The sequence below is a fragment of the Alosa pseudoharengus genome, unplaced genomic scaffold (assembly GCF_046254945.1).
Source record: "Alosa pseudoharengus isolate Yale_2024_CS ecotype anadromous, Long Island Sound unplaced genomic scaffold, YU_APseudo_1.1 YU_APseudo_1.1_scf_26, whole genome shotgun sequence".
NCBI lineage: Eukaryota > Metazoa > Chordata > Actinopteri > Clupeiformes > Clupeidae > Alosa > Alosa pseudoharengus.
Genome location: NW_027468701.1, coordinates 1,394,514 through 1,412,314, shown reverse-complemented (window position 1 = coordinate 1,412,314; position 17,801 = coordinate 1,394,514). Strand labels below are relative to the sequence as shown.

Genomic DNA, 17,801 nt, shown 5'->3' with positions numbered 1-17,801 from the left:
AGTCTTGAGTTAGCCTGCTGAATTGGCTGGTAGCCTACCATAAAGTTTGTGCATGCTCTCTCTCTCTCCAACACAAACCAGATTTGGGGTTCTATAGCCAAGTAATTCTGGTACATAACATTGAAAACAGATAAGGGACCGTTCGTTATTTATAAACGGGGTCACCGGAGGAAAATAGGGGCGGGTCATGTATTTTTATTCTTTGTTAAGGGGAGGGTCACCTAACTTTTTTTTGTCTAGGAGGGAGGGTCACCCATCTTTTGTATGAGAACAGCAAAAAATCAAAGTGGCTTGTTTGATTGATGATTTCTGTCGCCATATAACGTTCTCTTTCGTTCCATAGCTCTGTCAACATTGAACAATGAAAATAAGGGAGATTTCCCGGGTTTTTCACGCAAAATACGGAAAATGTCAACATTCATCCCCAACTTTATCCAGCCCTAAAAAAGCTAAATTTAACTTTGGTTTACTTGTAGTTTACCTAGCCTAACTTTAAACAGTGTGCATGCTTAACATAAAGCATGCTTGTGCTTCATTCATCCACACATCCAGCTCCTAACGTTTTGACAAGCATTTCTACCAATTGACTTCGTTCCTGCCCATCTCTAGCTTTGCTGTCTCCATCCTTTCTGTTTTTGTTGTTTGCAAAAAAAAATATAGTATTTATTGGTAACCAGCAACAAGTGCAATATGTTAATAGCCGTCATTCTCTCTCCTGCCAACACAAATGTGTTACGTTCCAAGTAGCAGTGCGTAATTCTGCTTCATAAAGTTGAACAAATACATTTGGTCAAATAAATAGCCAGTTTATGGTCTACAGTGTAGTTGGTAAGTTATGGTAGGCCAACTTGGAGTGAATATACAGGGGGAATTCTTTGTCTAGCTGAGTAGCCTGGCAGGTGCGCACGTAGGCACGTAGAATGCAGGACTAATGTTATGAGAGTATTACAGTAATATGGGATATTCTACTACGGGAAAATATTAAAACGGCTAGACAGCGGGGAGCAGACGAGGATGTTACAATATAGCAGAAAACTGCAGTTTTGATACTGTAGTAGGCCTGCAATGTAGGATTTTTTCGTAAGGGAGATGTTTTAACAGTGACAAACTATAAACCATTAAATATCTAGAGGGGGCTGAGACAGCTTTCATTCATCCTGTAATGAGCCATTTAACCATCAACGTGATTACAAAGCTGATGACATAAACATAAAACAGCATTAAAAACAACAAGTTTCATGGGAATAAACATGTTCCATGGGAATCTGTTTAAATGTCCACTGAAATGCAAATGCATAAGCAAAGCATTTGTAATTAGAGCTGAACATTGCAATCTCAAAAGTTCTTTGTATCCTGCAATGTAGTATAGTATGTTTTTGTTGGTTTGCCACACACTGATCTGATTCCATGATTTTGTAGAGGGTAGCTGTTTTCTCTCTCTCTCTCTCTGTATGTGTGTGCAATCCCATTTTAACATCAAACATTTTACTGTCTTTTTGGTAGATCTCTGGCATAGATAAAACAACAAAAGAGCAGTCAGGTGATGGAGAAAGAAGGGAGATCAACAGAAGGAGGTGCAGAACATTTGCTTAATGATACTTTACATGCAACCTCACACTTAAACATGTATGTACCTAGTAATTCAATAATAAATAATTTGGGCAGTCTAATGTAGTCTGTTGTCTACTATAATAACACCTTTTATGTACTGTATAAAATCAGCTAATCTTTACATTTACATCCGGTCCAGCCGGGCTAAGCCCAGGTTGTCCTGAAAGTCTAGAAACGCCCCTGGTGGGGCCGTATATCTGAACCATAGATATATACACTAGATGTCGCCTTGACTACTGCTGTTCATTGGAACGAATGCGTCAATCGAGACGCCATCTTGCTTCAGTGATCCACTCCTCTATAATGCATTAGTTTCAATCTGGGCAAAGATCTAGCGAAAATAAAATCACCATAAATCGTCAAAATCTCAAGCAATCATCTAGTTTTTTGGGTTGTTCCAACTGACAGGCATGTATTTATGGTTGAGTCTAGAGTAAACTAAGCTTAAGACGATAATAAAGATACATTTTACCCGTCTAGCCCCATAGACTCCCATTCATTCTGCACTAGCTAGCGGCGGCCCCTAGAGGAACAATGAGTAAACTGCAACCAGGTTCGATACAATGAAAGTAAACAGGCTCTTCGTAGACAGGCTCTGGTTGAGGCCACATACCCCTCGTCTCGTTTACTCGTGTAAGTTGTAATCTCACCAGAAGTTGCTGTAGATCTGTAAAACATTTACCTCTGCTACTACATAGGCTACGCCAGTCGTTACTTTTATAATCATGGGTCAGTGCCATGGGCAAACGAGATGTAGCTGAATTCATAAATGACAAAGCCATGAGAAAGGTGATTTTCTTACGTTTCAACAACAAAGAAGCCGATCTGCCATCGTTGTGAGAAGTTCCCAAATTTGTCGCTAATCGCTAAAAAGGTTTTCTATCGCTGGGGATGGCCAAACGTCGCTAAATAGGTAACGCTGACAATACAGGAGAACTAGTTTAGCGCTTCAGATCCCTGTACCAAGATGGCGGCGGTGTTGACGCATGCTGAGAAGCAGAAGGCGACATCTAGTGTATATATCTATGTATCTGAACGACATAACCGGTCATATGGAAGTCCGAATTTAGCCGGTTGTTCTACTACTCCCCCCCCCCCCATAGTATTTCCTCCGGACATTATGTAAATGTGCTGTGTCTGAACGAGGCGTAGAACATGCGGTTAAAATTCACACCTAGTGAGAGGGCGTGTTGGTGATGTTTCTTTCGTGCGTCCATGTGGTTAGATCTGACTTAAATGCCAGTGTTATGATGGAGTGGCGTCCAGAAAATCTCCGACCTGGAAAGATGCAGACATCACGGAGCTACTGTCCATGAGGGCATACAACATTTTGATAGAACACATGAAGGGAACGGTACGTTGTAGCCTACAACTGCATGGCAAGGCCAAACGAATTCAAAAGACTGTGCGAGATAAGCAGAAGGCGCTGAAAAGGCAGTAGCCTATGCGACGTCGTTGACGACAATAACAGGAGTATTTAATAAATTGTTAGCCAACACGGTTTTCTGTTTATTGATAGCCTTCCTTCTCATGACCTGCTGAGCTCGCAGATATTTGTTGAGCATATATGCCTACAGAAAATGAAAATGAAGAAAACCCAACTTTCTTCCAAGCTCCTTAATGCAATAGACACATGGGGAGAGGATGCTTTTGGAAAAAATAAACCATGAAAAAACGAACAACTTCACTGTTATGTTAGTATTTTGTTTGTTGCTAAAAAACGTTGTATGATGGCCTTGAAGTCTTGAGTTAGCCTGCTGAATTGGCTGGTAGCCTACCATAAAGTTTGTGCATGCTCTCTCTCTCTCCAACACAAACCAGATTTGGGGTTCTATAGCCAAGTAATTCTGGTACATAACGTTGAAAACAGATAAGGGACCGTTCGTTATTTATAAACGGGGTCACCGGAGGAAAATAGGGGCGGGTCATGTATTTTTATTCTTTGTTAAGGGGAGGGTCACCTAACTTTTTTTTGTCTAGGAGGGAGGGTCACCCATCTTTTGTATGAGAACAGCAAAAAATCAAAGTGGCTTGTTTGATTGTTGATTTCTGTCGCCATATAACGTTCTCTTTCGTTCCATAGCTCTGTCAACATTGAACAATGAAAATAAGGGAGATTTCCCGGGTTTTTTACGCAAAATACGGAAAATGTCAACATTCATCCCCAACTTTATCCAGCCCTAAAAAAGCTAAATTTAACTTTGGTTTACTTGTAGTTTACCTAGCCTAACTTTAAACAGTGTGCATGCTTAACATAAAGCATGCTTGTGCTTCATTCATCCACACATCCAGCTCCTAACGTTTTGACAAGCATTTCTACCAATTGACTTCGTTCCTGCCCATCTCTAGCTTTGCTGTCTCCATCCTTTCTGTTTTTGTTGTTTGCAAAAAAAATTATAGTATTTATTGGTAACCAGCAACAAGTGCAATATGTTAATAGCCGTCATTCTCTCTCCTGCCAACACAAATGTGTTACGTTCCAAGTAGCAGTGCGTAATTCTGCTTCATAAAGTTGAACAAATACATTTGGTCAAATAAATAGCCAGTTTATGGTCTACAGTGTAGTTGGTAAGTTATGGTAGGCCAACTTGGAGTGAATATACAGGGGGAATTCTTTGTCTAGCTGAGTAGCCTGGCAGGTGCGCACGTAGGCACGTAGAATGCAGGACTAATGTTATGAGAGTATTACAGTAATATGGGATATTCTACTACGGGAAAATATTAAAACGGCTAGACAGCGGGGAAACGTTAAAATGATAAACCCGGAAAAAGTCGGCATGTTAGGTATTTTTCGGTCCCTGTGATTATTTGTGAAATTGTGCAAACGGCCTTTTCAAGTCATTTGAGAAGGAAGGAGTGTAGCAAGCTCCCAAATTGACGCTCGTCTGAGAAATTGAGTTTTGGATAATGTTCAGCTTCGGCAGCTTTACAATGACTGAGGAAGCCTAGAGACGAGTCCATAGCAACAAGTTCATGTGTTGAATTTGTTATTACCCAGTGTGCTTTGTTGAATGGTCTCAATGCTTTATTGTTTTATTTCATGTGAATGCTTACTAGAGGAGTAACTTATTTCAAATAGGCTAATGCAGTTGCAGGAAGTGTGCATTTAGTTTCCATGCTTATTGTGTTTCCACAACAATGTTAGTGAGTAAATCTACTGAAATGGCCACCATCTTGGTGAAGTGTGATGTGTAAGATCAGAAAGCAGTGGTTGGTTTTAGAGCGGTAGCATATGTTGATGTGTTTTCATAGCGCGTAAGAGCGTGGGCGGAAGACATCGACAGTTGGCCGGGGAGGGTCATGTCATTTTTGAAAATGCTGTTGGAGGGTCGTTGAAAATTATATAGCAGGCAGGGGAGGGTCATGCAACTTTTGATCGAGGCACTCAAAATCCCTCCGGTGATCCCGTTTATAAATAACGAACAGTCCCTAAATGTGTTTATTCGAAGCACACATACAAATACTGTAGGTCAATTTCAAGTGCGCACTTACGTGACTAGCCTACTCCAAGTATTAGCCTACGCACAATAGATTTCTCTTCTTTAGCCTACATAATGCATAGGCTACACTTTGTAAACAAAAAGCAGCTGTGACAGGCAGCGGCCGCATATATTCTGCGTCATGTCTCGCATCTTGTGAACTCTACAAGCCCCCACCCCTCACTAGACAACCACACGGAGATTCTGTAATGTGCGTGTATGTCGTTCACACATACGTCCGTATAAGGTCAGTATATGGTCAGCAGGTTAGCATCATATCTGAATCATCCGAAGGGTAGGACCTCCGTTTGACAAACCTCCGCATATACTCCGGAGGTTATATCTGAAAGCGCTTTATGCCTGGCTCTAAGAGAGGGCCAGAGACTCGGAGTATATCAGCCATAAATAGCTTAGTAATGTGAACAACAGCAGTCTACCTTAGTTGAATATTCCATTACATTTAATCATCACTGCAATTTAATACCTTTGCTAGCTGTGTTTATGTTGCCACTATGCCATATCAGTGTAAAATGTAGCTCAAATGAAATAATACTAATAAAAATACGCTATTTCTTTGTATACATAGCTCAAGTTGTGAACAAGCAATATCCTACAAATAATTTAAAGTTATCAAACTATGAGAGTTTTATGAAGTGCTGGCAAACACATCTGAAATGACCACCATTCTAACTTTCACTCACCTGATAAGAACTTTGTACTCTGTATGAACATTTGAACGTGTGAATAAAAAATAGAAATAATTATCCCAGAAAGTCCCAGAAATATGACTTGAATAGAAGTTAGTTAGTTATTAACAAATAATTGATAAACTTTTAGAATACTGTAATGCCGACGAGTAGTTAGGAGACGGGGAGGCTGGGATATCGTTCCAAACTCCGGTTATTTATTTCTCAAAAGGATGTACAGGCTAAGGTACGGGTAGCAGGAGGTGTCCACTACAAAATAACAAACTGATATTGATAAATTAGGTCTCAATCTCTTGTCATTCACTCTCATCGGCAGACAACACAACGCAACACAACTCACTCGCTCGTAATTCACTTCTAAACTTACTAGACGTCTTAGAACCCCCTATTCTATTCCCTCCCCTTATCAATCGCTAACCTATCCGAACCCCTAAATATTCCCTCCCGGACACCTCCCCCCAATCAAAACACATCAGAACTTATTGACACATTCTATGACACAGAAGGGAGAGGGAGACACAGACACTCTCGCACGCACACACACAAACACGCGCACACGCCGGGAAAACAGAAGACACAGGGGAACACAGGGGAAAGTCCAACACGGGGCAAATAGCCTCGGCGCTACACTACTTTAAGCACTGATGCAATCAGCATAGGCCTCTTACATTGTTTGCAGATAGGCCTACATTTCATTCCGTTTTCGATGGCAAACTCGAAACAGCGCTAAAACAACCACCAGTGGACAAAAAGAGTATTACATGTGTACTGTTAAGACTCGCCATAGAGAGGTTACGTATTACGGAGGTTATAGTTTGACGATGTTGTACTCCCGTGCGGGCCAAATGCTATATACCACGGACATGTTTTGGGGGGCCACCCAAAATGAGTTGGCGGGCTGTAGTTTGGGGACCACTGATCTAGACCAACGCCGCGACTGGCAGGCATGTTTTGGACTACTGGACCCTTGAGCCCCCGAACTCCCTAGAACTTACATACTGGAAATTACAGACTGGAACTCACATGCTGGAATTTACATAATGGAACTTTACAGCTACTGGCCACCTGAAGGCTCAATCATCTGTCCATTGCCATCAGGCCCCAGGGGAGGGTCCCGGGGAGCAGGGAAGTCTCCCTTTTAATTAACTTGACTATCGTGTATCTGTGTCTGTTTTTATGAATGGCCTACAATCATCTAGATAACCCAGGCGTCTACCTCAATGCAAAAATAGGTGGGTTTTTATTGCATGTTTTGGTAGATACTGGGGCCCAAGCCTCTATTATCCCTAAGCACAGGTGGTTACAGATAACAAAGGGGATGGGGGAGTTAAACAGGGTATCAGGGGGCAGCCTCAGCTGCAAATGGGAGTGATATGTGTGTAGTGGGGAGGTGGCAAACTATTTGTCAATTTGACTCATTGGCTTTGGTCGTGGAGTTTTTAGTGGCTGATGTGTCGACTGACTTGCTTGGGATTGATGTCCTGTCAAAATATGGGGCTGTAGTTAATCTGGCTAATAAATGTTGCTGTTTGATGGGAAAGAAATTGCCACTGATATCTTTGAATGAGGCTAGTAAAAAAAAATTAGTGACTGTACAGACTGATACTGTGGTGCGACCACGCTCTGAAGCAATTATTTCAGGGGCGGTGGAGGGACTCTTGGCAGGCCGGGCCGTCGGACTGCTGGAGCCGTCTTATTCCCTGTCCTCCCACTGTGATTTGATGGGGGAGCGGGTGGTTTGTAGAGCTCAGCAGGGGAGGGTACCAGTGAGGGTTATAAATGTGACTGAGGAGCCTTGTATTTTGAAGGAAGGTATGAAGGTGGGCACTATGTATACCGACTTAACTATAGAAGAAAATGTCGAATGTCGAACAAAGTCACAGTGAAAGATGCTTACCCTCTGCCGAGAATCGATGATGCCTTGGACAGCCTGGCAAATGCGCAATGGTTCTCCACCCTCGACCTTGCCAGTGGCCACTGGCAGGTCGAGGTTGACCCTTGCGATAAGCCTAAGACAGCGTTTATTACTAGACAGGGGTTATTTGAGTTTAATGTGCTAAGTTTTGACCTCTGCAACTCACCCAGCACGTTTCAGCGTTTGATGGACTTGGTGCTGCCTGATTTGCAGTGGTCAACATGTTTAGTTTATTTGGATGATATTATTTGTTTTGGCCGGACATTTGACATACAGCTGCGCAGACTGGATGAGGTTCTTTTAATGCTGGGTCAAGCTAATTTAAAGGTGAAGCCTGGTAAATGTAATCTGTTTGTGACAGAGGTACGCTATCTGGGACACATTATTTCAGCCCAGGGGATTATGGCGGACCCCTCGAAAGTGGAGGCTGTGAGGAGCTGGCCGGTTCCAAAAACTCAAACAAAAATGAAAAGTTTTCTTGGTTTGGTTTGGACCACTTCATCAGTTTACTGAAAAGGGAAGAAAGTACAAGTGGGACCATTCATGTGAAGAGGCTTTTCGGCAATTAAAAACAAGTTTGATTACAACCCCAGTCTTAGCGTATCCAGATCCCCAGAAACCCTTCATTTTGGATACAGACGCAAATGATTTTGGTATTGGGGCAGTGTTGTCGCAGGAAGGGGATGGGGGTATGGAGAGGGTAGTGGCATATGCCAGTAGAGCACTAACTAAAGATGAGAGAAAATATGCAGCCACAAAAAAGGAATTGTTGAGCAGGATGTCTTTTACTAAACATTTTAAACATTATCCATTGGGTAAAGAATTTATTTTATGTACTGACCATGGCTCACTAAGATGGCTACATAATTTCAGGGCCTTGAAGGGCAATTGATTCGTGGGTGGAGCAGCTGGCAGCATTTCACTATAAAATCATACACCTGGCCTGGCAAATTACACATCAATGCGGATGCGTTGCCACGCAGGGCCTTACCTTTACCTGAGACAGTGACTATGGCAAGTGTTCCTGGTGGTTCTTCAGAAAAACAGAAAATACCTACGGAGAACATTTGTACAGTAAGAGTGGAGGCTCAGACCTAGACAGGTAGTGTAGGACTGAGTTCAGGGGATGAGTTGACTCAAGCACCGATGAATGATCTGGAAACCAGTTTAATTATAACGTTAAAATTGGATCCGCAGGGAGGGGTGGATGTGGGGCAGCGTGGTGTTATTTATAATTTTATTTTTTGTACATTGTAATTTTTCTGAATCACATGACAATGAGGCTCCTGTGTTTTTTAATCTGACAGAAACAAAGTCACTTTAGGCAAAGACACTTTAATGCTTCCATAATGCACAAACAGAAATGGAAGTGTATTCCTGAATTGCAACTTTCAACTTGCTTGGATACAAAAAGGACATGAATGTTTGCAGCAACATTTGAGCACAATTGATTTTTATCAGTAAAATAAAGCTTTGAAGAGGATTTTTTTCCCCACAGAAATGTCATCCATTTTCTCTTTTTGTTTCTTCTTATATTAACCTCTACTCTCTTCTCCCAAACCTATGTTCCAACCATCGTTGTTGGGGTCGTCTCTTGAGCTGCCTTACTGGTAGGCTGATTGGATGTTTCCCAAACCTCTCCATGATTTCCTTTATACGTGACAAGTTGGTGCGACTGATAACAAAGTCACAGCGGGTCGCCCCGATCTCATAGCCCACCTCACACATTTTACTGGTCGGGGTGTATCCATCTGCTCTGACCGTCACTTTGTACTCTCCAGGATTTAACACCCGCCAGTAGTCACCATCTGCAGCTGTAAGAGAAAAAAGTGCTAGATGTATGTATTAGTGCTTGATATAATTTATGAGGGGCCGCTCAGGAAAGTTCATACTTGGTCATACACAAACACTATCATAACCTTACATACTGTACACACTATCATAATGTCATATACACACTATCATAATCTCACATACATCCATATACTCACATACAAATACTACTATACTCCGTTTACATGAGTACACTCTACACTTTAAATTATTCTGTTGTATGTACTTTACTTTTTTATTTACTTTAAAAAAGTGCTCTAATTCATGTAAAGCACATTGACTTGCCAATGTGAATGATATGTGCTATTTTTGGAACATTCTTTTTGTGGATCAGTGCATATGTTTTGTTGTTGTCAGATTTCTTACCTGTACGAATGTCATGGTTTATGCCTTCCACAGAAATGATTGCATTGGTAACGCCCCTTCCCTTTACATCTTTCACCACTCCCTTAATTCCACGATGTACCTGTGTATGACAGAGATAGGGCACACATGAAAACATGGCCAGATCCTGTTCCGTACAACTTGTGGCATAGCATAGATTGATGTAATACAAATGTGGCTGAATATCAACATATTCCGGTTTTATTCGGAATAATACCAATATTCAGATTGCACATGAGTCAATAAATATAGGCTAGTTGTCACACACGTTTTTTTTTATTGTTGTAGGCTAATATTGAATGATTTCACAAATAAAGCTGTGAAAAAATTGTACACACAGTGCGTACAGGATTACGCCTGCCAGCGCCACTGGCGGTCATTAGTAAACATAAAACGAACACAACAACAACACGAGGGTTAAGCCATTTTCAGTGAAAATGTTGCATCTGCTGACAATGAAGTAGCTGATGGCAGTAGTGGAGGATTGAGAAGAGACTTGAAAATTGTTTTCTACTGTCAGTTGCGCTCTCAATCTTGCTCTGATAGAATGTCTTTTTTGCAAGTGTAACAGTGAATGAAAAAGATGATAGCAAAGACTGGTAGTTACTAAGATAATTTCCATTTCTGGATTTACGTAATTTTCTCTCAGTAGCTCTAAGTATTACTATTATTAATAGAGTAATAGTAACTATCTAGCCGAGTGATAAAATAGTTCCATAAAGGTGATGGAATTACAAAAAATACTATCTTGTTTCTTATATCAATTAACATTTGTCAAAATGTTTTTAATAGGAAAAAAAAAACTCTAGCTTAGCCAAAAGTGTAGGCATTTTGGGGATATTATTGAATTTATATTGAGTTTTTTGAGAAAATGTCTAAATGCCATATGTTTTAATCTGTTTAAGTTAAGATATCCAATTTATTTGAACTGTATTTAACCTGTAAGAGGTTTATGTTTAAGGGAAATTTGATGATTTCTGATATTTGACAAATATCTGACAAAATTATCATTTTTTAATGATTTAAAATTGTTAGAAAAATACTTAGGGTTTTAAAAATCATCAGTTAACCTCTGTAAATATGTATTTGATAGAAAAGGACAGTTTTTTGCTAAAATGACACTGTTTTTAGAGGAAATGTCCCCATAGCATAGCAAAAAGTGTGTAAAAATGTGCCATTTTTGAAAATGGCGGCCATATTGGATTTTTGGAAAAAATTCAACATGCCCCAAGTTTTAATCTGTTCCAATAGGGGTTCTTACCAGGAATCCATGGAGAAAACTTTGACCAAAAAATAGGCCTAATCTTTCCAGCATATGACCTGTTTATGCACAGGTCAGATCATGCTTCCTTTTTTCTATTGCAATCCATTGCTCTGATTGGCTATCATGAAACATGACAATCATAATCACTTACGTCGTTATTAACCCACCTACTCACTAGCTGTGAGCCAGGGTGCGTTCGGATTACACAGTTTATTCAATCAATGCATAGTAACGCCTGCATTTAACGTCCAGTAACGTTAACGGCGTTGTAATGATGGGAAAAGTAATTAGTTAGATTACCCCGTTAGTGGAAAAATAACGTTGTTACCTAACACCGTTCTTTTAAACGGCGTTATTCCAAACACTGTTAATCTGTCACCATAGCCTATGTCTATGAAACATTACATTTAATTTACATGTTGACAATGATTAGCCTAGTTAATTGCTGCTACTGGAAACACAGAATTATTTTTGGAATCTGATCCCTTATCATACCTGTTCATTCTTACTCGTCGCTCGACTTATCGTGACTAAATTCAAGATGGCTGCAAACGCTAAACTTCGTGAAGATACTGTCTGTATAAATAGTCGGCAATGTTAAGTCTATGGGGATTTTTAAAAAGTTTTTCTTTAATAGTTTAAAAAGTATAAAAGTTTCAAAGTTGAAAAGACATAGCAACCTGGTCCATTTGAAGACCTACGTTACCGCCGCAACATCCGGAACCTGTCTCCAACGCACTTTTCCTCTGTGGTTGCCTCCGGTCTACCTCCACTCAACACCTTCTCCTCTCTGGAGGTTAATGAGGCCACAGACTCGCTCTGCTCCACACTGAGCTCGTGTCTAGACGAGCTGTGCCCTCTTACCACAAGGCCAGCTCGATCCAAACACTCTCATCCATGGCTAAATGATACCCTCCGATCGCAGCGCACCAAACTCAGAGCCGCGGAGAGGAAATGGCACAAATCCAAACTAACTGATGACCTCAAAAACTACCAGACACTCCTGACACTCCTGACCTCCTCCATCACTGCTGCTAAGACGGCTTTCTACAATGACAAAATCAACAGCGCTACAGACACTCGAAAGCTTTTTTCAACCTTCAAATCGCTACTCAACCCTCAGATGCCTCCTCCTCCATCCAGCCTTACTGCAGATACCCTCGCCTCATTTTTTACAAACAAAGTGGCGGCAATCAGCAGTCAATTCTCTACATGCCCACTCAACGCATCTGACTCAGATACCGCACTCCTACAACCTCTAGGGACTACTAGATCATCTTTTTCAGCATTCACGCCTCTCTCCGAGAATGAAGTATCTAGACTCCTGACATGCAGCCGTCCTACCACATGCTCGCTGGACCCTATACCTACGAGCCTACTTCAGTCCATCAGCCCGACCATCGCACCAGCTATCACACACGTGATCAATGCCTCGCTAACCTCCGGCACATTTCCAACAGCGTTCAAAATGGCCCGGGTAACACCGTTACTTAAGAAAGCTTCTCTCAACCCTGCTCAAGTCGAGAACTACCGCCCTGTCTCACTCCTGCCTTTCCTATCCAAAGGCATTGAACGAGCAGTCTCCAAACAGGTCTCTGACTTCCTTTCACAGAACAACCTTCTGGATCCAAATCAGTCTGGGTTCAAAAGCGGCCACTCTACCGAAACGGCTCTGCTGTCTGTAACAGAAGCCTTAAAAGAAGCCAGGGCGACCGCTCGGTCATCAGTACTCATTCTGCTTGACTTATCGGCTGCCTTTGACACGGTTAATCACCGCATCCTTCTCTCTATACTTGCTAACATGGGAATCTCCGGTTCTGCTCTCTCCTGGTTTGAATCCTACCTCACAGGACGCTCGTTTAACGTATCATGGCTTGGTCAGCTATCTGCACCATCTCACCACAGGGGTCCCCCAGGGCTCAGTACTGGGCCCCCTTCTCTTTGCTATCTACACCACCTCCTTGAGACAGATTATCCGTTCGCATGGCTTCTCATACCACTGCTATGCAGACGACACACAGCTCTATCTGTCCTTTCCACCTGATGACCCCTTGGTTTCAGCACGGATCTCGGATTGCCTCTCAGACATAGCTACATGGATGAAGGCACACCACCTCCAGCTGAACCTCTCAAAGACTGAACTGCTGGTCCTCCCAGCTAAACCTACCATACACCACGACATCAACATCAAATTTGACTCCCTGTCTGTTTCACCTACCAGGACTGAAAGAAATCTAGGAGTTGTTCTCGACAACCAACTAAACTTCTCAGATCATGTTGCCTCAGTCGCCCGGTCATGCCGTTTCGCACTCTACAATATACGGAAAATCAGGACTTACTTAACTCAAGATGCCACCCAACTTCTGGTTCAGGCAATAGTCATCTCACGACTCGACTACTGCAACGCCCTCCTGACAGGTCTCCCAGCCTGCGCAGTGAAACCACTTCAGATGATCCAGAACGCGGCGGCGCGCCTGGTCTACAACCAACCCAAGAGGGCACATGTTACACCGCTACTCATCCAGCTACATTGGCTACCTATGGCGGCCCGCATCAAATTCAAGGCTCTAACGCTTGCCTACAAAGTAGTCTCCGGTTCTGCTCCCACCTACTTGAATGCCTTCATACAGACATACGCTACCTCCAGACCGCTGCGCTCCTCAGACGAACGACGTCTAGCTCTACCTCCGGTACGCTCAGGCCAATCCAAACTTTTCTCATCTGTTGTTCCTCGTTGGTGGAACACACTGCCAGTTCCTACAAGGGCAGGGACATCCCTCTCCATTTTCAAAAAACTCCTGAAGACCCAGCTCTTTAGAGAACATCTCCTCTCATAGCAACACTTACAACAAGTCTTGCTGATCCTAGCACTCACCAGCCGTCTTAAACGGACACGTAACTGTTAAAAACAGCACTCACTGATGCACTTATTCTTACTGTACTTATTCTTATGTTTTTTAAATTGTCCTAATATTGTTGAGAATTGCTCTAAAACTTAAACTGTTTACCATGTTGTTAGTCGCTTTGGTTAAAAATGCGTCAGCCAAATGTAATGTAATGTAATGTAATGTAATGTTACAAAGTTTGAACGAAGTTTCTAAGTTAAACTGTTCAAGAGAAATTGCGTACGGAAAAAGTGGTAAGCGGAATAATAATAACTAGAAATGCAATTCCAAGGAATTACCAGTGCATAAAAATGCAAAAGATGTGATGTAAAATATCATGTATAGTTAAAATAGATAATATAAGTTAGCATTTTACCAAAACTGCTAATAAACATTAGCTAAGTTAGCTAAGTAGCATGGTTAGCGTAGTTAGCATTATTAGCATAGTTAGCATTTTTAAAAATAAAACTGCTAGAAAACATTAGTTAAGTTAGCTAAGTAGCATGATCGAATCCTACAGAAAGATGCCAGCTGCAGCAGCAACATTTCCGGAAAGGTACTGGCTTGATGAAATTCATTCTGGACTCTCTATCCGACCACATAAAGACCTCGGGATACTTCGGTTTGGCTTTAGGGACCCTCTAATCACTACCACGTAAGTGTAATGTTGTTTGGAACTGTAAAAGAGGTATAAAAATAGCGTTTTGTAGCGGTGAAATGACATGTCCTGGTCACGTCCAGGCTAACAAGTTTTGACTAAAAACGGTAAAATCGAACTTTCTTAAACACATCCGAATGACATGATTTTGATGTCAACTCAACGTATGTACTCCCAATCATCCGTAAATTGCCAGGTGTTCAGGCCACCTGCAGCCTCAGGCTTTAAGCATACAATCTGGGTCAATTAAGACTACACATCCTATTCAACTGTTTCCTCTGCCCAAAACTGTTTCACAATAAAAGTCCCCACTACAATAATTCACTGTTAAACAATTTAACCCTTTAAACTTTTTAACTGTTCAGCCATTGTAACTGTCACTTGTCATCAACTATGACTCCTACCCACTGTAGCTAGTTAATATTGTTAGCATGTTAGCATAGTTAACATTTGTAACATTTTAGCAAAACTACTAGAAAACATTAGCTAAGTAACATGGTTAGCATAGTTAGCATATTAACATTGTTAGCATGGTTAGCATTTTTAGACTGCTAGAAAACATTAGCTAAGTTAGCTAAGTAACATGCTTAACATAATTAGCATGTTAGCATTTTTAACAAAACTGCTAGAAAACATTAGCTAAGTTAGATAAATAGCATGGTTAGCATAGTTAACATTGTTAGCATAGTTACCATTTTTAACAAAACTGCTAGAAAACATTAGAGCCATTCCAACTTTTAGTTATCATCAAATATCTACCTATACACAGCCATTAAACTATTTTAATATCAATATTCATTAAACTTTCAGTCTGTCAACAACTTTTGAACTATTTACATTCAACTTTTAAACAGTCTACTCTTAAACTATCATTAAACTATCTATCTATTAAACTAGCTGTCTATCAACAACTTTTAAACTATACATTCAACTTTTAAATGGTCTACTTTTAAACTACCATTAAACCATCTATCTATTAAACTAGCTGTCTATCAACAACTTTTAAACTATCTACATTCAACTTTTAAACGGTCTACTTTTAAACTATAAACTTTTATTAAGCTATGCAACCACCATGTCTATCCTAGCATCACCGTAGTAACCATCTCTGTATTATCTATTTTAACTATACATGATATTTTACATCTCAACTTTTACATTTTCATGCACTGGTAATTCCTTGGAATTGCATTTCTAGTTATTATATTTTTTTTAACTTTTTTGTGCGCGCTATTCAGCCCAAACTGCTTAACGTACAAATTTGGTTCAAACACCGTTCCGTAGATCTTCCAAGGCTTTACCGTCATATCCTATTTCATTTTTGAGAAGTTTATACTTTTTGAGATATTTGTAATTAAAAGTGTATTTTTCCCCCATAGACTTGAATGGGGGCTATGATGTCATAATAGAGCCAGCTGCGCTCGTTAAGTAGTTCTCAGAGCAGTTCCCAGGCTAATCAGAACACTGGCACAGGTGTCACCTGTGAGGAATTCAACTGTCTCAGCCTCTAAGCATACAATCTAGCTCTACCTAACGTACACATCCTGTTAAAGTGTTTCCTGTGTGTCAAAATAAAAGTCCCAGCCATATCTCATGCATTCAGCATTATATCTCCAGAACGGCTTGACGTACATGCTTCAAATTTGGTACGAGTGTTTTCATGGACTCAAAGATGAAGTGAGTTGATGTTGGAGGTTGAAGGTCAAATGTCAAGGTCAAAAACACCTTGAGTGTGATATCTCAAGAATGCCATGTCACACAAGATTCAAATTTCGTTACTCCAAAAGCACCTTTGCAGGTATCACAATTACCCTACCAACCAGCTAGCAGCAAGCTCAACAGCCCCACCAACACCCTAACCAGCAGATTGCATACCCTCGTGTAATTCCTCGGAATTGCATTTCTAGTTTTGGTTGTTGTTGGTGGCGTTATTGCATCAGTTAGTTATGCCTACAATGCAAAATTCTTTCCTCATGATTGGAAGCTCCTGTAGCCGCATAGGATTTCAAAACATTGCGACGTGAAATGCCACAAAAAGCGGTTTGTGAATAGGTCTTATTGAGTTAGAAGTCCTCTCGACTTCTTTTAAGTTGTCCCAGACTTAGGTGCTACTTTTAGGTCTAAAATGCTTTGTGAATTACTTTTAGTGAAAAAGAATTAGGAGTCTTAAAGTTAGGAGTGACACGCCCATTATTTTTAGGAGTTGCTCCTAAATTCGCCAGTTAGGAGCTACTTTTAGCCTTAGCTCCTCAGGAAGCTCCTCAGGATGTTCTATCAGTCTGTTGTGGCCAGCGCCCTCTTCTATGCAGTGGTATGCTGAGGAGGAAGCACAAAGAAGAAGGATGCTGGGCGACTTGACAGGCTGGTAAGGAAGGCTGGCTCTGTAGTGGGAGCTGAACTGGAGTGCATCACTTCAATATCTGACAAAAGGACCCTAAACAAACTGATCAACATCTTGGACAATGAATGTCATCCGCTCTACAGCACTATCAAAATCCAAAAGAGCTTGATCAGCTGGAGACTTCGTTCACTGCCATGCACAACTGAAAGGCTGAGGAAGTCATTTGTCCTAGGGCCATTGAACTGTTCAATGCCTCACTAAAGGGAAGAGGAGAGATAGACTTCTCTGCTTAGTCTGTCTGCCTCTCCACCCTCCCCATGTTTGAGTACTGACTGCCCACTACTGCTTTACTACTGTTTTACTAATGTACACAGCCTCAATGGCTGTGGTCAGGCTTCTGCTACAATACTGAATGAATGAATGGCTATAACCCTATTACCTTAACCTGTTCTTGCACTGAAATAGTTTTTTATTTTACCTTGTCTACATTATACTTTACTCTCCTATTTGTCCATATTATTTATGCTGGTCTCTAGACCTTACTCTTGCACTGTTGGACTAATTTTGGGCTACTTTTTGCACCTTCACCATGACACTCACTCTCTTGAGTGTATTTAGTATTTAGTTTTGTTAGTTTTTATAGTGGATGGAATGCACTATCTTGAAATCTCCTGGCTTCTTCTTCTTATTATAACCTTTTCTTTTTACCTTTTTTTAAGAATTA

At 41.0% G+C, this 17,801-nt stretch overlaps 1 protein-coding gene across 6 annotated transcripts in view; it reads right to left on the bottom strand.

Annotated features, from left to right (window-relative positions):
* Positions 1 to 9,140: 9,140 nt before the first annotated feature.
* Positions 9,141 to 17,801, bottom strand: part of LOC143099259 (inactive carboxypeptidase-like protein X2) — a 386,609-nt gene continuing 377,948 nt past the window's right edge. For all 6 annotated transcript variants that reach the window (XM_076262346.1, XM_076262344.1, XM_076262343.1 and 3 more), the window contains 2 exons: positions 9,912 to 10,011; positions 9,141 to 9,526 (listed from right to left, as the gene is read on the bottom strand). In XM_076262346.1, coding sequence (XP_076118461.1) covers positions 9,255 to 9,526; positions 9,912 to 10,011 — 372 coding nt within the window. In that variant the 3' untranslated portion in view covers positions 9,141 to 9,254. The remainder of the gene's footprint in view (positions 9,527 to 9,911; positions 10,012 to 17,801) is intronic.